Here is a 24109-nt window from a genome sequence, read left to right as displayed (position 1 = left end):
CTGAGAGCCTGCAGGGATTTGGGGGCATGGAAATCGGCACCCAAGCCAGTGCACCAGCTGACCAAACCCAAGGTACATAAATAAAGTCCACATACACAAAGATGAGTTTACAAGATTTATAATAATACTGGCATTAAATAAATGCAACAAAGCCATACAATAAATCAAATGTCACGCAGCTTCAATTAACCTGAATCATTTGGGTCAATTGTGTACGCTAGATGTATGCCTAGTTTTAAAATGTCTTGGATACGGATATCACAATGATTTCCTCATGTGGTAAATACTTTATTTTCCTTGTAATTATATATGGCTTGCCAAACAATTGGTGTAAATCTCTCGTGAAGACGACAGAAGTAAAGTGTAGCCTATAGGTCCTATACTGTGCGGGCAAGCACATGCGCCCTTAAAATAGCGTTCTGAATATGCGTTACAGACTTTAGACATTGCGCCTCACATTAGACCAGCTTTTTTTTGGTCAATGGCGCACGGCGCACGGCGTTGTTTTGAAACTGCAAAATACCACTTGCGCCAGAGAAACGCCTTCTCTGTTCCGCCCCCGCCCATGTCGACGCAAGTTCATTTCGAAGCGCGCCTCTGGAGGGAAAATCGCGCTGTGCGCCGGGTGCAAGATAGGAATTATACATGCGTCGGTGACAATGTCAATTGCGCTGGGTGCAAGATAGGGCCCAAAGTGTTATAACAAACTAGCTTACTTATATCCCACTGAACGGTCTGTAGAACATGAATGCAATTTGCAACACAACTATGCAGGGTCATAACCCATACTAAAGGACAGACCCATAACCCATACTTAATGACGGATTTTTTTTGTCATCAAACTTCGACAACAAAACTTGTTCCTGGCGCAGATGCAGCTTGTTTTAGACACACGCGGAGTTCAAAGGAGACCTTAGAGAGGACTCAAAGCCAGAAGTAGTGCAAATGTATTTGATCAGAGTATTTATGACTTCCTTTGCATTTGATGGAGTCTGACGTGACCAATTTTAATTCAAGGCCGGGCGCTTATTTAATAGAGGGGGCTTGAAGTGAGGCAGGCTACGCACACATTAAGTATTGATGTCTCCATCTGTTTGCCGATGAAGCGAGGCAAGCCGACCGACGAGAAACACAAGAGAGGAAGGAGGCGGGTGTCTTTGGAGTGCCCGACTGCAATCGGCAAACCTCCCTCCCTCCCCCCACCCGTCCATCCAGCTGGCCCCCGCCAGCACTCGCTCTCCCTCATCTTTTTTAGAATTTGATAAGAAAAGCCTTTCATTTCATATCAAATGAGATGTGCTCCGTCCCTGATAGAGAATTAAAAAGCGGGCAGAAGAGGAAGGACAGAGAGAGAGAGAGAGAGAGAGAGAGAGAGAATGAGGAGGAAGAAAAAGAAGAAGAAGAAATCACTGTCACTGCATTCCATTAGCAAGTGTAATTTAGACATTTCCTATTTTGGGGGTTGAGGGGAGAGAGAGACAGGGAGCGAGTGAGTGAGTGACGGAGAGAGCAAGGGAGACGAGACGAGATGAGACACAATATCTCAGGCTGGTGGTGGCCACTGCGATGACTATCAGTGCTCCATTATGATGGTGAGTGCGAGCGCGGCACCACCACAGCACAAGCAGGCCCTCACCTCAGATGCCGGCAAAGGCATCAGTCTGTCGAAATGGTCAACTTTTCCAGAAAAGGCAGGCCAGTGATGAGTCCCGGCAGAGATGGCAACGAGCTCAGGACCCACCAGCCCTATTAGCACGCCTGCACTGTGTTAGTAAGCGCTAGGGGCAGGTAATGACCAGTAAACGCATTTGAGAGCGAGCCGCGGCCAGGAAATGGCACTTACGCTCCACGTGCCGTGGGATGGCGATTTTAAGATGGATGGCGGCATGGGTGGCAGCTCCAGCTTTGGTCAGCCTCATCCTTTATGATTAGCGATTTCTTCGTTTCGGTTGGGAGCCCCTTAACTCCCTCGCTTATAATGGAGAACCAAACACAAGCTGTTTAATGTGGAAGGATGGATCTTGTTACCAAGTTTTTGCCATTTGGTAGGCTTGCTCTTGTAGGAAGTTAGACTGCAGCTGCTGGCATGACACACTGACTGTATCTGCATTAATATTAAACTCATAGAATACATCATCTCAAGTTGATGGATATGACGGAAGTCTTGTTGCTCTGCGAACACTGTTTGAACACTAATTGGAGTCTTGGGGTGTTTAGTGAGAATTAGTAAGGGCAGTCTGTCCTCTGGTTGTGTGTGATCTGAGGGGTTTGTGCTTTAGGGCGTAGAGGGGAGCCCCTATGAAATAAAAACCTGGTTCCTGCAAATGGATAACAACATGTTATGTACATGGCTCTGTTCTTTAAGTACTAAGCTATTCGACAAGGTCAGGGTTGAACATGCCCAATGGGAGCATACACTGCAAGTATGTGCTTTCACTGTGTTTTCACACAGAGGTATGCAAAAAGGGAAAAAGCGGTTTGAATTTTGGGCAAGGATTACATGAATGGTAAGATACTCGAAAAAATGGCCTCTCTCTTACCATTTCTCTTGAAGCGATTTCGTTACACTTCACTTCTGTTCGATAACTAGACACCTTCCCATTCCACTTGACGCCTCCTGTTCTTCCATTTAAATTCACAGCTTTATCAGGGTTCATCTCCCTCCAATTAAGAAACATTTGGTCCCCTCCTTAGTCATTAGCCACGCTTGAACAGAATAACACAGGCCACTAACTTTCTATAGCTTCTTGAGAGGATTTAATTGAAAGCCCAAAATTCAAATGAGTAACCATTAAAATTTGGTCCAGAGAAAGACAACCACATGCAATGTTAGAGATAAACTTTTCCATTAGTGTTTTGTCTCCCACATAAAAGGCGGGATCGCTAGATGAACGTTCTCCATGAAGATGCTTTTAAAATAGAAAGCACTGTTAATGTGCGATGCCACCATTCGTCGTCACGTCCTAATGAAAGCAACGGCCTCCAGCTGGACTGCAAGGTTATCACAGAGTGCAGGATGAAATGTCTTTCCGAGCAATTTAACACAAAATAGTGAATTCCCTCCAGGCCCATAACAGCCGATCTACATTACAATAAGCTGCTGTGTGGCCTCATACTTCTCATCAACGTATAAAGATATTTCCCACAAAAGCTTGGCACTAAGAACCCATGATTGCTGTCTGGTATGCTGTGCAATGGTGGCTATTCACTGCATGTGTCATGGCCGAGTCTCCCTCTGCATTCAGCTAACAGAGTTGGTTGAAACACAGTGCTTTCCAATATAAAAAGCACATATTTGCACAACAGTTAACTGACAAGAGTATTGAGACACAGAACAAATGAATTGTTATTACAGCTTTCAGTGCAAGTCTGTCATCATAACTGTTTGGCAAAATTAGACCCTCTGGCCGAACTCTCTCCCAGTTAGGCAAGCAAGCCGGTACTTGCAAAGGAGAGTTCAAGTAAATCCTGAATGAAATGAGGCAATGGGGAGCACATAACATCAATTTAGCAAAGATGTTGATTTGATTCAGGTCAACAGATTTTTACCCCATTCTCATTCCCAGGCTGGCCTTTGCAGATCTCCTTGCCACTGTGACCACTGTTCTTGCAGGAGGGGCTTTGGTCGACTATTCTGTGTGTGGACCTCAGAAGGAAGTCGAAGGGACTCCTACAGCGTCAAGTGCCAGGTCCATGGCAACATCCATTCCAATACCCTGTAGAATCGTTCTGAGATTAACAGGCAAATGCCCCCCCCCAGCAAAACCTTTGCTCTATTCTAAACTCTGGTCTCTCGGAAGGGTAATGTGTAGTTGCATTATCCTAGCCATGGAGAATACACTGCCATCTGTTGGTTTGTTGGCACAATCAAACCTGTTATGAACAAGGAAGTTGATAGCTCACCCGCATAAACAGTTCTCAAGGTTGCAAAGAGGACGTCCTGCTGACAGGAATTAAGTGTGCTTTCTTCACACAGGGGATACATGTAAACATACATAAACACAAATCATATATCCCTTGCATATCTAATTTAATCAGGTGGATGCCTAATTAGAATTCCAACGGAACTACCAATAGACATGAACTCACTGCTGACAAAGTGTTTACATAATTGCTGATTGGGATGAGGGGCTTCAATCAATGTTCGTCCTCTAAGAGTCACCGCTCACAAGCAGTCCTGTATTAGCATAATCCTCTGTGCGAGAAACACAACCTGTCAATATAAGGAGCGTGTATGCGTGTGCGGGTGGAGATGTTTTTTGTTGGAGAAAAAAAGCAGAGAGCTACCTTTCTTGAACAACACAGCGCTGTAATGATGGACACCTAGTGACAACGCTTCCGGCACTCGGGCTCCCTCGGCGGCTGAGGCGAGTCAAGCCAGGGAGAGTGTTTGACTGGTATCAACAGCAGTGGTGAATTTATGCTGCACGCCATATTCATGAGTTTGGGCAAACAAAGGAGTCAAAAAGCGAAACCGTCACAAGCACGTCTCTCCGTTTCTTCTGATAAGGATAAGAGAAGTCTCTCTCATCTCGATTAACTAAATACCCTTTTCTCTTTCCTCTCTCACTAGCTCAGTCTGTCTTTACCATTAAAGGCTCAAGCCATCATGCAATCTCAAAAGGGATGTGCTGCTCGGATCTTGACAGCATACTGGGTCAAGAGGTCACGCGAGCCAAAATTAAATATACATGAAACAAGTTCAATGAAATCTACACTCGCTATTAATTAGTAAAGGGCATCTGATGACGCATAAAGGGAACGGTCAGTAATATGGAGCGGAGGGAGTGTAGCATTAGGATACAGATTTAGCCTTGCGGATTTACATAATCATCTATTTTACATAACCTAAATTAGAACAAAAGTTTTTCCGCAAACTCAAGCATTTTGTTAAGAAAACAGTACACATTAAGGCTGTGAATAACTGGAATCTTGGTGACACAAACCCACTTTAAATGGGAAGACAGTAATGAGTTATCCTATAAGGGATTTCTGATCTTGACTAGTCCAGGGATTAATCAGCAGTTGAAAGCTTCAGCCTTTACTTCAAGACATACTTGGATATATTGCAGGAAGCCATTTCATCATACAGACAGAACATTTCTTTTATAAAGGGAAATCTTCTCTAATCCACGTCCTAACACTTTCTATCAAACCCTGGAACGAAGCCAATGCAAGGGAGATGCCTAATTAAAAATCCAATTCAACACATCAAACCATGACAAACTTTATTTATTTTAGAAGAGACCTTAATTTAAAGTAACGAAAAAACATTTAGTCAAAGTCAAAGCTCCCAAATGCCAAATAAATACCACATACGACACTGACTAGTGGGCCATATGAAATAGTAATCTAAAACAAAAAACCCTTGAAACCGATGTAGAAAAAACTCATTAGATAGATGAACGACTGACACTTCTTCCATATGAATCCAATTACTGGGAACTGTACGATGTGAGTACCCAAAAACAGCAAACCGCTCTTCCGACTGCCAGCACAGCGTGAGTATCTGAAATACAATGACGTGAAGTGCGCCATGAGGGTTTGTGTCGAGTGCGAGCTCTAAGCTCTAGTTCCTTCTTTAGTTCCTGTCTAATCGTCTAGTGGTGCCAGTGAACCCCGCTCACATTTGATTCAAAACATAATGAGAAGAAGAGTATACAGAGGGCACAGAGGGAAAGAAAGAAAGAAAGAAAGAGAGAAAGAGAGAAAGAGAGAAAGAGAGAAAGAAATAGCAACCAACTAAGAGGTTTTGCTCTGCCCCCCACCCACCCATCAATAGTGGATGCTCAGCGGGGTGCTGGAGTAACCCCTGAGCCGGTCTGCTCAAGCATTCAGCAAGCCCTGCCGAGTGAGAAAAGGTGGGTGCCTCCCGCAGCACCGGCAGTGTGTCCTTATGCAAGTTCACGCAATTACAAGAGGCTCAAGATCAGATATGCCCCTCCGGCACTCAGACAACTTTTATTAAGCTTTAATTCTCAAACAAAAACACACACACACAGACACTTCACAAACCTCAAACATTCATACACATACACACAGACACACAGTCAAACACACACACACACACACACACACACACACACACACACACACACACAGATGAGAAGGCAGATGAAAGCTAAGTGACACTGTTTATAGAACCTTGCAATATAGCCATTCCACAACAAATGAACAAGCTTAACACCACCGATTTAGTCACGGAAAAATAAACAAGCATTAGCAAAAGTGATAAAGGGGTGTTTTTTGGGGGGGGTGTGAGTGGGGGGGGGGGGGGGGGGGGGGGTTGTCATAAGCATTATCTCCAGCTTTAAGTAACAGAGCAGCCGGCAGCTTAGGGAGATCAGCAGATCAGCATAGCCAAGGCTTGCCCCGCGGCTCCTCTGTGGCTCAGCGCGGTCCAGCTGATTTAGTAATGGGGCCGCGTCCGGCCTTGAGCAGCCCTGTCGTCGCCCGCGCTGCGGATCAGAGAGCCTGATGCTGTGCCCGAGCAGAGCACCTGTGAAGCCCATAAAGCACAGGCGGGGATTTTTGTTCTTCATTTCATTATCTGCTCTCTTGAGGACATGCGTCTGGCTGTGTGTGTGTGTGTGTGTGTGCGCGTGTGTGTGTGTGTGTGTGTGTGTGTGTGTGTGTGTGTGTTTGAAGGACGGGGATTTGGATCTCCTTTGATTAGCACAGAGGCCAGTGTGCCAGCCCCTATTGCGATGCCTGGCCACATGTGGAGTATTTCCCAAGGTGCTTTGCTGTGTCACAGCAGGCTGAAGCAGAGGCTTAATCTGAGCGACTTCAGGTGACTGCAGGAAGCAGACATGTACAGCTCAGCTGTTACCTTTGATTGTTCTCTTTCTGCCTCCACTTTCTTTCTTTCTCCCCCCTCCACCTCCACCTCCACCCTCCCTCTTCCACTGCTCTCGCTTTTTGCCTATCCCTCCTCCTTGCTGAAATTCTGAACGCCTTTTTATGCGATGGGGGAGTGAGAGAAGGAGTTTGAAAACATACAAGCACACCTTAACACTTCAACCAAAGCCTCATCCGGTCTCTTCAATCTCTCTCTCTCTCTCTCTCTACCCGGGCACCAGATGTGTCTTTACAATACGCAATTTCACCGGAGTTTCCCACGCATCCGCTAAATCACCCTTGCACTGATTACCATGACATCATCAGCCTTTGCATCTCCCGTAACTATGGGCCAACGTAATCACTGTTTCTACGGCTGGCTTTTTTTCCTTAGAGTGCCTCAGTGGTAAAGTACAGACTTCTTAGGAGACTAGAGAGGTAATAACAGGTGGTGGAACCACCGCGGCAGCTTTTTACGTCAGCACCAAGGTGGCGCACAGCACAGGCAGCTTCGGGCTGTTGCTGAGCAAAAGCTTTAAGCTTTAAAATCACACGCAAGTCTCAAAAACATCACCGTCATTCATCCTGGGGGTTCTGTCGAGTCTACACTTGAAGTATATTATTAGTGTGGAGGGGGAAGAAAAACACTCTCTCTTAGAGGTTTCACACTATGTGGTCGTGAGGTTTTTCTTTGAAGCTTGACATTCTGAGGGCCGTGCTCGCTGTAAAAACAAGGCCTGAAGAAATATTTGCTGGGTACCTTTGATGACAAGTGGCCAATGTTTTTGTCTCTGATGGTCCGGGAGCCTGTGGAGGTGAAAGGGCCTCAGAATGACAGGCTAGCTGAGAAAGCTGCCAGCGGGCAGTGATGAACTAGCCACCGTCATTAGCTCTCTCCCCCCTCTGTCCTCTCTACGGAGGTACGTCTCCCACAGTGTCCACCTGGCGGCCCGTCCGTCCTCGCACAGCAGTCCGGGGCAGTGAGTGACAGCGTCTCCTCCAGGACACGGGAGGAAGGATATGAGGGCCACTGTTTAACCCGCAGGGATTGATTAAAATGTTCATTAACACCACTTGTTTACAGGTGAGCTGACGGGTGGCGCTCCCCCTGATCACAGCCGTCTGGCCTCTCCGACGTTCCCTCGCACCTCCCATCCCACGGAAGTAAACAGGGCTGTTTAATAAAGGGCCAGCCGGTGTCACCAACGGTAGGGGAGCGTTCCTGTCTCTGAAATGGAAATATAATAACCGGATTTACCCACGCGCTATTGACCGTACGTGTGCAAGCAGCCAACAGAGTCGATTCCCCCAGCTATAAGCTGGCAAAAACAAGATGGCTACCACTAACCATGCCCAGCAGGCCAAGGTAAATATGATCTAATACGCAATGAATTTGCAACGTGATATTATTAACGGTACCCGCTCACCAGCCCCCACAACCTTAACTATCCCCTAGCCCTGATGAAAAATGCTCCTCGCTGACTCATTAAGTAGAACTGTCAGCGGAGAGGCGAAAGCCCATTGCGTGTTTATTCATACTTAACTTCCAGTGTAATCTATTTCCCACTCCCCGATTCATTCAGCCTGTCCGTGGGATTTATAAATGGACACACTACATCATGTAGAGCCGGAGGAATGCCGCAGTGAATCCATCACAGGTCAAACGCTGGGGGAAATCTCATTTGGAAGTACGGGTGAGGAGAGGAGATAGTCAACAAACACTCATCTAAACAGGAAATCCAAGGTGTTGATGCTTTAGTGGGTGTATTAACTGTCTCTGCAGACGTGGAGGCAATCTTGAAAAGGATCCCCTACCGCTTTGTCTTCCCCTGACCCAAATCCCTCAAAGGAGAGGGTGGAGAAATGCGGAGGCCGACGGCAAAGCCAGGGCTCGGCAGGAGCTCCAAAAATCGACAGAGCAGTTAGCCATCTTTGTCGGTCTGCCTGACCCCCTTGTTTCTGGCTGTTTTAATCATCATGGGAGATCGTTTGAGACGTGTGCGTGCGGAGTGGTGAACTGCCGAAGTTGGAGCGCAGACTTAGTAAAGCATACGAATCGGAGCGGCAAAGCATGTCTGCGATGAAGAGTCTTTCTGACTTAACCGCACAGCTCAGAATGCAGAAGGGGCGCAGGCCTCAGATCGTCAAGATTCCTCTGAGAAGCTGAGTATCGCAACTACATTTTTTTTATACACAACATGTATGCCTTCAAAAGTCAGCTTCTAATATGATCAACGAGCTCTTTGACAGGACATGGGTGAAGGAGGGGGAACAGTGGGTTGTGTGTGGAGGGGTATGTGTGTGTGTGTGTGGGGTGGGGGGGATGGGGAGTGGATTGTGTTTGCTTCTGCTTCAAATTTCACATGCTTCTCTTCATCTCCACAATCTTCAGCTGCGAGTCAACATCAAAGCGGTGAATAGTAAGGCAGCCCTGTTAGCAACCAAGATGGGAGGGAGAAGGAATGGGTGGTGTGAGGGGACTGGGGGGGGGGGGGGGGGGCAGGGGGGCTTCCATCTTCCATCTTCCCATCCTTTGGGCAGAAAAGAATAGAGGCAGCATGGAACGGCAAATGATCGGGCAAATTGGGGGACCCGCAGAGAGAGCAGCTTGCACACACAGGCCAACCAGCTCTTTACCGGCCTACCCCCACTCAGGGTAATACACAATGCAGCTTTATGAGCCACTACCATCAAGATTCTTTTGTGTGTGTGTGTGTGTGTGCTTTTTTTGTTTCCCTCAGGCTCTGAGCAGGCAAGATCCCCTGTTACTGGCCGTGTGATTAAAAGACAACCCAGGTAGTCAGGGCCCCCTGGACGTGCCCCAACACAAGAGGGGCCACACATTTCCCTCGGTTTTATGGAATGTGTTAGATACATGCAAATGTCTCATTGCGAGGGATAGGGCCGGGTCATATCGAGGAGGTCAAAGAGAGGGAGGTGAGTGTCGAGTGCTACACGGCTTACAACATTTTACATTTACATTTAGACATTTAGCAGTCGCTTTTATCCAAAGCAACGTACAAGGGTTGCAGTTACGTTGCACTTGTGAAATGGCTTTTCTGGAATGCTTGTCCCGTCCTCTGCTCTGCTGGGGCACTTTGAAGCACACAAAGAGAATGGCTGAACAGCTAATTCAAAAGGGGCCTGGCATATCATGATTACAATTTACAAATGGGAGGGGAAAAAAAGACATTTGAAAGAAAGGCCAGATCGGCTGCCGAAAGATAGACCCTCATTTGGACCACGCTAGACTGACACCCGCAAAGTGTTGTGCAGTCACGAGATACTAATGCCCCAATAGAAGTATATTCATGAAAAAGAACAGTTTTTAATCAGGCGATTATTCTAGTCACCCTCTTTTCCTTTTGTGCCTGAGGCGGCAGCTGGAAAGGACCCGAGGGGATTCACTCTGCCATGGAGCTGATAACTACCTTTTTACGTCCCCCTAATGTAATTAGCCATTATTCTCTGACTGAAATCTGCCATGTTAACTTTGTTTGCCTTTGATAGAAGTCGCCTTATCTAAATACCCTTTGCACAGCATGCTACCATCCTCGGGCAAGCTAACTTTTATTAAAAGGCACCAAGGAAAAGCTAATGAGTGAGCCTGGCCCAGAACAGGGCTAATGAATCATTAAAACCAGGCCTAATTCAGACACTGGGCGTGAAACAACCAAGTATGGATCCACATCAGGGGAAAACGTGCAATGTTGGGACGCAAATGTTCTGAAACCACAGTGACCAGAGAGGCTCTCAGCTCAGGCCGCTAGCATGATATGGCAATGGTACAGTGTCCTGATAGTGAACTCAAGCGGTGGGTGTCTTACCGTCGTTGCCTTGGTTACCCTCCCTCTTCAGCATTTGGACCGCCCCCACATACTTCTTCAGTTGGACCTTGAGGACCTCGTTCTCTCTGGAAGACAACAAGGAGAGGCTGGCTTTAGTCAGACCAAGGGCAGGAAAGGCAGAGCAGTCAGGAACACAAATCAGGCATGTGTTCAAGGACACGTTTTAAAAAAGACAAACACAGTCAGGAATATGCCATTTCATCAGATGGCGAATCCCTTCTGGTGCAGTTAAATCATTAGATACAAAAATGAAACCACATAATGTATGAAATTCCTATATCTTGTCTGAGAGTTGTTTTATTGAGCAGATGAAATTAAAATGAAAGAAAAATCTAGTATGCTAGAAATAATTTGAAAATGATGTTAATAAAAATGCTATGTTATTGAATATTAAAGAATTCTTCCCTGTAATAGTTCCCTGTTGTGCTTTTACATCTGTTTTGAGGTTGAAAAATAAAGTTGTTCAGACAGGATATGACTAAACTGTGAAAACCTGTCCAGTCTCGACAGCGCAGACAAACCAGAAAACTCAATGCACCATAAAATGGACCTCAATGGAAACTGGACTTTTGTGTTTAGTTTCCATAGCAACGAATGACCACCAGCACAGGGCAGGCATAAAGAAAGTCTTAAAATGGCTGCTTGAGTTGTTCTGCTGTGTCTACAGGAAAAAAAAAGAACCTCTCCTCTTTTCACATTCACAGACATCAGGTGTCACTGTAATACATCATCCATAGCTGCGTGTCAACAAGCAGAGACTGCTGATTTCAACATACAAACTGCTCTGTGTCAGCAGACTAAGGGACCCAGTATCATATTTCCCCATTGGACTCTATTTAGATCCATCACTTGACTGCTGACTGCTCTACATCTCCCTGCAATGCAAAAACGTGCGTGCGTGAGTGTGTGTGCCTGCGTGTGCCTGCGTGTGTCTGTGTGACTGATTATGGCTGCTTGGGCGAGGGAAGGTAACGAAACAAGAAAAGGGAAAAATCTATCAACATCGAGCCCCGACGGCAGCTCGGTGAAAAAAGCGCACCTTATCCATTCGTGCCGAAACTCTTTTGTACCCCGCTTATCACCTTCCTTTCTTCCAGGGCACAATGAATGAGCGGAGTAGGAGACTTCCTCTAGGTTCCGAAACGTTCTCAAAAGGCCGATCCTCCATCATCATCCCCGGCTCTGGCGTTTGGCACAATCCCACCCAGATTTAATTAAAGCTAATAAATGGCAGATCTTCGGGGCGACGAGATGGCTCAGCAGACGAGGCTCAGCAGCTCAGCTGACTCTTCATCGCTAACCACTCGCTTGTCCCTTCTGGGCACCCTTAGTGTTCACTTTAGCTGGTATTATTCAGGATTTTCCCCCTCCTTCTTCTCCCTTAAACCTGAGAATAAGCATCCCACATGAGGAAGGGGCTGCGGGTGTCGGACATAAACACCTCTCTGAAGACGCCCTGAAGAGGGTTAAGACGTCAGCCGTGAGGTAAACAGCCCTGGGCCAAGGATCTGTCTACTCTAATGAGGACCACCACAGGCAGACAGCGTCAGTAGCACACCATGCGCCGCCAGTTTTTCTTTTTTTTTTTTCCAATGGTTTTTTTTTTTTGTGTGGAGCTCTGTGACTCTCTTTTGTGGGGTAATTAGATACATTTCACTCAGTGATTTCCCTGACGCGGAAAGGCCCGGAATGACAATGCCAGAATAATGGAGATGGGGGTTTGCGCTTAATCAAAGGAGCGGAAGCCCGGTTTTCTGGTTCATGTTCACAAGGTCTCTGCATAAAAGGGCTTCTCTTGTTCTGCCTTGAACATAAAATACTAAGTCGGAGGAGTGTCACGGGTTGCAGGATGCTGCTCTGCACCTCTCACACACAAAGACAGAAACACATGTTCTTTTACACATCAGTCCACAGAGCACAAACTAGCTGGGCAGCAACTGACTAATCAGAATGAAGCTATTCGGAGATGTTTTTCATTTTGACTGTCGACGTCTGGCCTGATTCCTTTTTATTTCCTTTTTTTTCATGCTTGTGAGGTGGAACTGATTTGATTGGACGCAATCAATTTCAATCAAATAAAGCCCATATACACTCCACCTGCTCTCCATTTCCTCCATTCATGTAAACACCATGCAGGACCGTCATCATGTCAAGACTTCCTGTTTAAAAAGGAAGCACACCAAGGCTCCTGATGTAAATCATGCCCCATTCTCCTCACCAGGGAAGGAGCAATCAGCCAATCAGCCGATCAGCCTCCTTCATACTGAGATACAGGAGTCACACCTCAGGCCCCGCGCCTCAGCTACAGCGGGGGACATACCTCCTGCTAAAAAGCACTACAGCTAAATGGATTCCATAACCGTAAGCCCATTAGTGGAATTGAAAGACGGCGAAAGAATCAAACGAGGATTGCATGACCTACAGGCCCTACCCTCGAAAGCCAAGACGGAAGGAGACGTGGTGGTGTGTGTGTTTGTGTGTGTGTGTGGGGGGGGGGGGGATGTCTAGGTGATGTGCATCCCACGGTCACCTCCATCACGGCCTTCTGTGAGGTCTGGGAGTAGTAACACCAGCTCAGCTAACTGTGAGCTAGGCATGAATGGTGAGTGTGTGTGTGTGTGTGTGTGTGTGTGTGTGTGTGTGTGTGTGTGTGTGTGTGTGTGTGTGTGTGTGTGTGTGTGTCTGTGTGTGTGTGTGTGTGTGTGTGTGTGTGTGTTTGTGTGTCTGTGTGTGTCTGTGTGTGTCTGTGTGTGTGTGTCTGTTTGTGTGTGTGTGTGTGTGTGTGTGTGTGTGTGTGTGCAAATTAGACACATGTCCCAGTGGCCTGGGGCGCATTAGGCAGGGTGCGTAGAGGGTTGGGAGCCGTGCACTGGTCTAATGAGTATGCATGACACCAGGGTTGCCAGAGCATGGAGGATCCCCCTCTGGTCCGCCTCGGGGCAGAGCAGCCGGTTAAAATGTCAAGCATGCAGCATAATAGAAGGCCAGCCATTACGGAGAGGGACCCCCCACCATTAAATTAGGCAAAGTCAAGAATCAGCATTACTACAATACTTTGCCTTCTCTGACCGAGGGGGCCTGGGGTCAAATGTATTCAGACACAAACAACAGGCATGGTTACAATTGTCAAGGCAACAAAAAGGAACACACGGCTGCCTGAGTCATTTGAGCACAAGGGCAGAGATGCTCCATTCACTTGATTGATCTATTTACTTCTTCATTTATAAGCTAGCTCACTTTGACTGCTGTGAGACTTAAGGCCCAAATAGCTTGGAGTGTCCAAAAGTCTAAATTTGGGGGGGGGGGGGGGGGGGGGTACAGTTGGTTGTTGTTGTTCTCTTCCCCTTTTGCCTCCATCAGGCTGGCCCTGGCATTATGACATTACAAAAACCAGCGCGGTTGCAGGAGCTAAACTGACGCACCCGCCAGGCCCAATATGTCACAGGCAGCTGACAGTCGGTGTGGTCTCCCAGTAACCGTCCTTCCTTTGGCTAGTTGCCACGGCTAAGGATGACCCTCTTTCTCCAGGCCCTCAGCCGTCTGTTCCCCACAACAGGTAGGCCCCCCCACGCTTGGCTAAATGAATCTGCTTGCTCACACACACACACTCACACACAATCACACACACACACACACACACACACACAGAAGCAAGGGCACTGTGTTGGACTCAAGCACACTGTACACCTAATTTGATACACCAAGATGAGGGAGAATAGAGGTCAAAACATTTTCCTTCTCATACTTTTTTTCACCTATAGAAGTGGGTGACATAAAATGTAACGAATAGCAGTTAAGAGATAAGTGCAATACCACTTGTTTGTAAAAAAAACAAACACGGAAATTGTGAATGTGAACTGACATCCAAAAAACACCATGGAAGCTATAATAGTGGAGACCATAGACATATATACAGTTCTGAAGCAGTCAATGGGGCGTCTTTGTATATAAGTCTATGGTGGAGACGATTTTTCTGAATCGCAGGAAACAAGCAACAGTATTTCGGCTTGTAATGTTATTGAGCAGTATATGATAACGTTATTGAGCATCAAAACCTATGCTAATACCCAGCCTCATAGACTAACTTGCATCAAAAGTCAGCTACACAACCGTGGTTGTCACTTGATTGGATAGCATTAGTCAGGTCATTCCATTACTGAGGTGCCGCTAATGAAAAGAGTCATGATTGCCATCTCCTGCTGTGGATAGAAGGCAAAGACAACAGACGTTCTTCAGAGGAACTAAATGGTTGAGTTCCTAGATCTCGAGAAGGTGCATTGCACACAATGAATGGAGTCGATTTACTCATTTTGAACATTGACTGATACATATTTTAATAGCAGCGTGTTTGTTGTCTGACTGTGTGTGCCAGAATGTCAATGGGTCATTAGTGTTACAGAATCGCTGCCCTGTGCCTTGTTAGATCATATTTATTGCTTATCCAACAAGTGGTAGGAGAGTCAAACCTTCCTCTCGTAGGGCAAAGTGTTAGCGTCCATGTAACTGCATAGGTTGCTGCGGCAAAATTACATTTGCATTTTCTTGCGGAAATGCATCTCAATATGTAGATATTCACTGCCATAAGAGAAAAGATCCATGATTTCATTTTTCCTAGTTCAGTAGATTTGTTCACAAACAAAGGTAAACAAAGGTGTGTAAATGCATGCAAGAGTGAATGTGCACGCCTACATTTGACATCCATGTGTGCATCAGTCTACACACGTGTTCGCAAAGCACAGCTCAATCAATGAGGACCAGCTGGTGATCTGCACTCCAGACATCTCCAGCCAAAGCTCTGTCTCACCAACTCTCCCACATCCCACCTCAACCCCCGCCCCCCTCTCCTCCTCCTCCTCCACCTTATTTTTAGCCCCTATTGACTGCAGCCGGTCTGAGAGGAGGTGAGGGCTTAAGTGAATGCATCAGGTCTAAAGCAGAGTGACAGAGGAAGAATGAAGGCCCAAAAGTAAACAAAAATAAATGGACAAAGAGGACAAACTGACAAGATAGCTTGGGTATGTAACATCAAGAGGCGCCCCCAACTCTTTTGTTGAAAACAAAAAAAAATCATCACATTGACAGGTGAAATGAGGCTGTGAAGAAAATGGCGTATACGTGTGTGTGCGTGTGCGTGTGCGTGTGCGTGTGTGTGTGTGTGTGTGTGTGTGTGTGTGCGTGTATGCACGGGCATGCGTGCGTGTATTAGAATGCAGTTGTGTGTTTGCGTGTTGCCGTGTCTAGACAGACATGGAAATGTACAGAATAAAATGACCGGTATTACACACTAAGAATACAGAGATTATGTCTGTATTCAGTAAATGTTGCATTTGTTTAAAGAACAGCATTCACATTCCAGATTCTGAGGAGAGTGAGTTTCGAATACATCCAAAAATGCCCTTAGTGTTTTCATTGAACACACACACACACACACACACACACACACACACACACACACACACACTATATATTAACTCAAAACTATGTGACAATGACACCAATCAGAGAGTTACTATGAACTAGAGCTATGTGTGAAGGCCAACTCATTTTTACATAAACAAGACTGAAAGAGAGAGCAAATTGTATCCATCCACAGGTGAGTGGCAATGTTAGCCACTTAGCCACCTCCTTTTACAACACATATTCGATGTATATTTGAAGAATGCTTGGGGCTAGTTAGCCATATTTGCTCATGGAGAGGACGGCTTTAATTTTAGATGTTATTTAGCAAATCCATCAACTTAAAATGTACATTCCTTTGATAAATCAATTACTTTTACTTCCTTTTAAAGACTCATTATGGATTTTTGGTCCCCAGGATCCCTGTGTGTGTGTGTGTGTGTGTGTGTGTGTGTGTGTGTGTGTGTGTGTGTGTGTGTGTGTGTGTGTGTGTGTGTGTGTGTGTGTGTGTGTGTGTGTGTGTGTGTGTGTTTTCTACCTGCCCAGGGCCTGGACTTTGGCGGCATGTCTCTCCTCCAGCTCAGCAAGTTTGTTCTTCAGGGTGTCCACCTCCTGTCTAAGTCCAGCTGAATGCTCCATCTCCCCATCCAACAGACTGCGCAGTGACCTTAAGCGTGCACACACAAATAAACATAAACACAAACACACGCACACACACACACACACACACACACACACACACACACACAAAACCAATGTTTAACCATCAATGTAACCATTCTCTTTCTTACATTTTGACACTGCAATGAGTGTGGGCACATGGGCCTTTACTGTTTAGACAACTACCTATGGTTCACACTGGGGTTGTCTAACAGTATTGGGATAGTATCAAGTATTGGGATAGGAAAAAATGACACTGCATCCCAATTAATTAATTAATTCTAAAGTTAGATTTTCTAAATTAAATTCTTCTGTTGGCTCTTAAAGCCTACCACACAACTCCAAATCAACATCTCAAGAAATAACTAAACTCTTGTGTTTTTAATGTGAATGTAAAAAGACGCCATCAAATTCAAATCTACTTCAGAGTTTGCTGTTGGCAGTCTCTCTCACAGAGAACTCCTCACACACACACACACACACACACACACACACACACACACACACACACAAACTCACGTATTCTGCTCAGAGAGCTCGTCCTTCCGGTTCATCATGGCCACTATGGCTTGCCGTAATTCAACTGTGGGAACAGGGCGAGAAGAACAAAGGCTTAAATCAGAGGGAAAGAAATCAAATAAAGCCTGACAAATTGAAAAGCAAAAGTTGCTCAAAGAGCCGTTAGTCTCAGAAACGTCTGGAGATTTAGTGGCCTATAAAAAGTCACAGCTCTCCCTTGATTACGGAGAGCAGGCGAGGAAACTGGCACTTTTATTCCTGATTTACCTTAACAAGACAAGAGACAAAATACTATTTCATGTGCTAAAACGCTCATGGACATTCATCTTGTTTTAACGTATCTAAAAAAACTAGCACGAATGTAGTCCAACTGCACTGGTAAATGTGTGTTCATGTATTTGTGAGCACATTCCTGTAGGCCAGTATATGCTTTCAACTGTGTGTGTGAGCGTTTATGTGAGACGGAGGGAGAAGATGGAAAGTTGCTTATGAGTATGTAAGATCTACATGTGTGTGTGTGCGTGTGTGCGCTTGTGCGTGTGCGCGTATGTGTGCAAGTGTGAGTGCGTGCATCCTGCTTTATCTCTTTATCTCTTGGTCTCCTGTAACTACTACCACTCTAATCCAGAGGCACTTACACACAAGCTCCACCCTCGTGACTAAAGAGACACCAAAACACTGACCATCATTAAGTGCTTCTGGCCGAACTCTGACGCAGATTAAGAGAGACACAAAGACCAAGAGACTTCAATCTGTGCCGTCCCCGTTCCCCCCCAAACTCCATACGATCTCGCCCCGAAATATCCTTGACCTTTCCTGGAGCCAGCTGCCACCTGGTGAGCCAGGCCATTACCTCAATCTACAGCCTAAGAGCCAGCAATTACAGGAGAGGTGGCAGAGTGCAGGAGATATAATCTACCACGCCAGAATGAGTGTGTTGGCAATGACATTTCCCGTGGCAATGGTTTCGTGATGACTTGAAGTAGCAGGTCTGATTGACATCTGTGTAAATTTAAAGGGGAGGGGAAGGGCTACAACAGATGGCGGAGGTGTGGAGGGGCTGAAAGACTTTACTGATTTCTATTTTTATTTTGTATTTTTTCCTGAGTCATCTAAAATGGGTTTGAATGGAACATGAAAAATGGTGCCTCGTTACAAAGTGATGCCATGTAAGTGGCCACACTAGGTTAAAAGCAAAAAAGGAAGTAACCGCCTGAAAAAAAGGTGCTTTGACTCACACTCTTCCACACGCATATATAATAGATTTTCCTAAAATGGTGATAGCATTTAAGACCATATGCCACTGAAGGCTTTAGAAATAAAGCACTGAGGAGGATAAAAAAAAAAAAAAACAGCACTCGAGGGAAGTTTCTGACATCTGACAACTCGCTGTGAGACGGGAAGAGGGAAGAGAGAGGGAAGAGAGAGGGAAGAGAGAAGGAAGAGAGAGGGAAGAGAGAAGGAAGAGGGAGGGAAGCGAGAGGGAAGAGAGAGGGAAGCTCAGAGCTGCCTCTGAGCTAAGTGGCAGACAGCAAACCTGGCAACGGCATCTGCAGGAAAACAAAGTGTGTGTGTGTGTGTGTGTGTGTGTGTGTGTGTGTGTGTGTGTGTGTGTGTGTGTGTGTGTGTGTGTGTGTGTGCGCTTTCGACTGTCAGGAGGCTGATGGCTAAATGAGTCCACAGCAGGAGGGCTGGGAGAAGACACTTCAGTAGATGTCGTCATGCGCTGCCGAGGTAAACGCCACAACATGCAGGGATTCGGAGACGGGAGAGCATCCATAAGAGGCTAAAGGGTGGGGTATGGGGGTAAAAAGGCTTATGTCATTGAAGGTGATGACCCCGCCGCCACTGACCTTCCTTCTCCTCCTATCTCATGAAGCCCTTGGAACTCCTGCTTAATTTAATTAGTCTACTCAATAATCAATGCCAATGGGAGGAGTGTCTGTGTGTCTGTGTGTGTGTGTGTGTGTGTGTGTGTGTGTGTGTGTGTGTGTGTGTGTGTGTGCACCTTAAGCTTTGAAAATGAGTTAAAATTCAGTGCAGTAATTGATAAAACTTCATAGAAAAGTGGAGCATGTCTGACTTTTAATGAATGATCTCCAGATTAGAGAAGGTAGCACAAGTGTGTGTGTGTGTGTGTGTGTGTGTGTGTGTGTGTGTGTGTGTGTGTGTGTGTGTGTGAGAAACAGTAGGTCAGGTTATGAGTAACAGGGTGTGTGTTTTTATGTCTGGAAGAGAGAGATAGAAAGATGGAGAGTGTGAAAGGTTTTTTGGCCAGATATGGGTGTGCGTATATGTGTGTGTGTGTGATAAGAGAGAATTTGAGAAGGTAGGTTCATGGACGCGTGAGTGTGGGCTTGGGAGTGTGTTTGTGTCCAGCAGATGAGAACGCCCCCTCCATGATACCTCCATCTGGCCCCAAAAAACACTCTGGTGAGTCTGTAACACTTCATACACACACACACACACACACACACACACACACACACACACACACACACACACACACACACACACACACACACACACACACACACACACACACACACACACACACACACACACACACACACACACACACACACACACACACACACACACACACACACACACACACACACACACACACACACACACACAAACCCAAAACACAGTGATGATTTATGAGCAACCAGTCTGACCATGACCTGCCATGCTGTCCACACACACACATGTCCACAAAGAGACAGACGCTCTCAGACAAACACCAAGCCTCAGTCTCATAAACAAGGGGTGGATGAGCTGAGTCATGCATGAATGCCCAACACATAAAACGATACAAAAACAAAACACAAACACAAACACACACACACACACACACACACATACACACACACACACGTGGCTTCAAATGAACCACGGGCTTCGTGCTTCTCAGCAGGAGGAGACTCAAAAGGACCAGACAGCTCTAACCCCGCTTTTCTCCAGCAAAGGTTATCTACACGGGAAGATTCAATGCTATGCAAATGCATGTATCGCTTCCTCAACATGGATCGCCTGTCAACAGGCAGCGAATGAGCTGGCGTCAATGCAAATGAGTGGCCATGGCCTCCCTCTCGACGGAAAGCCGCCTCACTTCTCAAAAACAACAAGGGCATTTCATGCAGCCCCCACAAGGTTTATAACGCCAGTATTATTTATTCCGTTCCGTTCTGCTGTGTGTTATAATGCGTTATAACATGCCCGTAATGTATTTGTGCCCACATCCTCACATGCAGAGCTCGGGCAGAATTCAAGGAGGGATTATTCCAAGGTGGCGACGGCGCTTTTGTCCAAATGCCACGGTGTCTCCCCATTGTACATTCAGTGCCTAACGCGGCTCTTAACGCGAGAACACTGAGCAATTTTAACTGTCTGAGTGCAGAAGTAAGTGTAATCCAAAAGAATGGAAAGAATGGAAAAAATGTATGTAATCTGAGAATTATTAATTGTGTTTGTTGACTCGCGGGTCATGGACGCTCTAACTACAAACGCCTGAGAGTTGACGCAGCACAAGGAATCAGACACATATGTAATCAGACACAGCACACATACACGCCGTAATAACAGAAACTAATACACTTACTCTCCTCAATCTCAGTGTGTACACACTCTGACGCATGCATGGAGACATGCACACACACACTGTTATGCACCCCTATAGACACTCTCTGTCTCTCTCTCGTCCTCCCTGTCTCAGTGAATACACACACACACACACACACACACACCTATACAGACATACTCTCGCTCTTATTCTCCCGCTGTCTGACGCACTCTCACACACCCACATAGTGTGTTCTCATTTCTCAGTTCCTGGAGAGAGAGCCAGCCCGAGTTGGCCCGTGTCCCCTCCTCCTCCTCCTCCTCCTCTTCCTCCTCTCTTCTCATCTCACTGGGAGATTTGTGGGGCTGTAGTAAAACCACATCCATCATCTCCTGCTCCACCTGGCCAGGCCCTTTGCACTGCCCCAGACGCCTCATGGTGCGCCAGCTGGACTCTGAGCCAACAGTGCCATCCATTGGAGGAAGACGGAGTGGCTGCCTCCAACATGATGATTTATTGACTGCACAATGGCTTACACAACATGCATTTCACATAACATTGGGTCAGAAATCTAAAATGCATTTTGGCTGAGATTCCATTAAGTTTTGCAATGTTTTTGATTGCAAAATTTTGTTATCCATTTTGCATTTTATTTGATGAGTCTTGTGGATGAATGTTGAAAGATATGATAACGAGCAGAAAGATAATTATATGATGTCTGCGTGCAGACCGAACAGCTGGTTTACAATGCTTGCAATAAATCTTCCATTGAGGTTTGAGGGAAAACAAATGGCCTTGGACACCTTCCAGGAGAAAATGCTACTAATTCACATCCATTACAGTTTCTTCACGTGCGGTTGCACAGATTCAACCGGTTGCAATTGAGCATAGCTCTGCCCGCCTGGCATGGCAGCAAGATGCCGCCAGAATCTCTTCTGGCTGCTGGCAGCTCCAGCCCCACAGCTGATGCCAGTACCACCCTGGCACCCCTGCCATGGCTTATCATCACCACAATCTCTCCATCTTTCAATTGGATTCTTTATGAATGTCCTATTCTCGCCACTTATCTGCACTGGCTCGGAGGGAAGCGAAGCTGACGGCCTACAGAGTCCTTCCAAACAGGCAGATCTCATCTGCTCTGCCCTAAAAGCGTACAGCATAAACAGAGAGCGCTGCTGCCCCACTGGCCAACTGAGGTTACTGCAGTCAGCACTCAACACAAGCGACAACAATGGTCATTATATGACAAACAACGCTGTGTGGAAGACAAAGATTTGGAATCACGAAAAGATCGTCATAGGTTTAAAATATGCAATACATACGTCTATAAAAAACACATTTAAATCAATGGCTAAGAAACTTGAACTGACCTTTTCATCTCTAGTTTATGTCAAAGGAAAAAATTAACCTTTGTGGGAAGTGTTCCTGAATATAGGGCATTCGCTTCTTGCAAGCCTGAAAGGTCCAGAAAGTTCTTGCCATTATATGACTAACAAGCAGTGAATGATGACATAATGGCTTTCATGCGTCTCCTTGTTCCCTAAAATGTACAAAAATGGAGGGCAATAACCAGGCTTCATAATGGGTTCGTGCCTTGAAAGCCTTCAAAAACCAGAGTGAATTATTGTACAATAGTGTGTTCATACATTTTAATATCCGACCAGGATTGGAAGAACTCTTAATTAAGACCAGCTCTTTACACCTTCACATGTCACACGGCTGCTTGTAAAAGGTTAAATTATTGCAGTGCAAGCAAGGAGGCTCAAACCCATGGGTGCTAGCGTCTGTCGCTAGGACGTCTCTTAAGGTGTCAGGGAGTGAGGTTTACTCACTGCACAGAACTATACCCACTGGCTACCGTTACACTTATATAACATTTAATTATAATAATTAAATTATTGCATATTAATGCTTTTACATGATAGCCTATTTAGTAATTTGAAACCTCCAATACTTGAGTTTATGTGATTTCTTTGATTAGTTAACTTCATGTTTGCAACCAGGTATCACTTATCAAACAGCATGTAGCTAACTATAAGACTCCTCACTGCCAGAGGTCTGTGCTCTACTGAGTGCACAGAAATAATAACTGAGAAAAATGCCCAGGCCATGATTACTAGGACTGACTGAGCATACATGGATCATTTTGAACTGGTGGTGTTGATCTGCATCCTTGTCTTTTAGCAGCTTGCAAGCTATGGTAAAGTTAACGTTACCAGTGTGACCATTGCGTTTGCATGTAGAGACATTTGCCTCATTGGTAAGTTAGCTAAATAGTTAAAGCCAAATTAAACATGTCTCATTGCCCCTTATTGCCTCGTCAAATTGTGATGGTAAAATAAGTTCCCAAAATAAATCAGACTCATTTGACTTATAATGTACAGCATGGGCATGATGTAATTATGTTGTCTTATCTGTCACTCTTTGAATTCTTTGAACAGGTTGGCACGTCTGCCGGCATGCATGTCAAGTGAGACGTGTTGGCTCCCTTTTGAAACATCTTTTACAGACAGGCTTTGTGGAGTCCGTGGGCTTGCCCTGACATCTGTCTGCTCTGCTATAATGACATATTTTACATCGCTGACGGTCGGCAAGAGCACTTGTACCCGCAGCCATGCCTCTCATTCTGTCACCAAGAAAGCTGCGGAGTGCAAATGAGAGAAAAGAAAACGGCTGGCATGGCCACTATGCCAGCAGGGCATGGAAACACGTAGCACAGCGACACAAGTCTCTTACTAAAACACTGTCCTTCTTAAAGTAGTACCGGTACTAATTAAATGGGGAATAGTACCATTCCCTGGTCAGGGTAGGTAAAGGAATAACTTTCTAGTATTTGTATACCGGGGCAACACTAAAAAGTAGGACTATTTTAAAAGACAGTGGTATTGGTAAGTTTTACTTGTACAATAGTCTGGACAGAATTCTTCCCGTGCCAGAAGTACATGGAGGAAACGACTTTTCCAACACTCAAATGAAAATGCCAAAACGATAAAAACTTAGGGGAAACAAACTTTGATAAGAGATAATTTTTTCTCAGAATTGTTCAATCTTTACACTGTAACTGTACAGTCTTTTAACTGTCAATTTGGGCATACAGTCGCTATTGTAGTGTACTTATGAAGTAGAACTGATTAGTCATAGCATGGCTGACTAATTTCTAGATTAATTTATATTCAAACTTTTCTTTTGAGTCAAGTCACAGTTGGCTACCCTTGAAGCAAATGGTTACTGGCCACACAACCATATGGAATATCCACTTCGAGTGGATGGGGAGTAAATC

At 45.6% G+C, this 24109-nt stretch overlaps 1 protein-coding gene across 1 annotated transcript in view; it reads right to left on the bottom strand.

Annotated features, from left to right (window-relative positions):
* The window catches only part of snx29 (sorting nexin 29), a gene marked incomplete at its 5' end in the record, with an annotated part of 97622 nt that overhangs the window by 66454 nt on the left and 7059 nt on the right, over nucleotides 1-24109 (bottom strand). The window contains 3 exons of the mRNA XM_080834287.1: nucleotides 10668-10753; nucleotides 16624-16752; nucleotides 17265-17328. Coding sequence (XP_080690413.1) covers nucleotides 10668-10753; nucleotides 16624-16752; nucleotides 17265-17328 — 279 coding nt within the window. The remainder of the gene's footprint in view (nucleotides 1-10667; nucleotides 10754-16623; nucleotides 16753-17264; nucleotides 17329-24109) is intronic.

The sequence above is a fragment of the Sprattus sprattus genome (assembly GCF_963457725.1).
Source record: "Sprattus sprattus genome assembly, chromosome: 3".
In the NCBI taxonomy this organism is placed as follows: domain Eukaryota; kingdom Metazoa; phylum Chordata; class Actinopteri; order Clupeiformes; family Clupeidae; genus Sprattus; species Sprattus sprattus.
The sequence above is the reverse complement of the archived record's forward strand: the minus strand, read 5'-3'. Positions and strand labels throughout refer to the sequence as shown.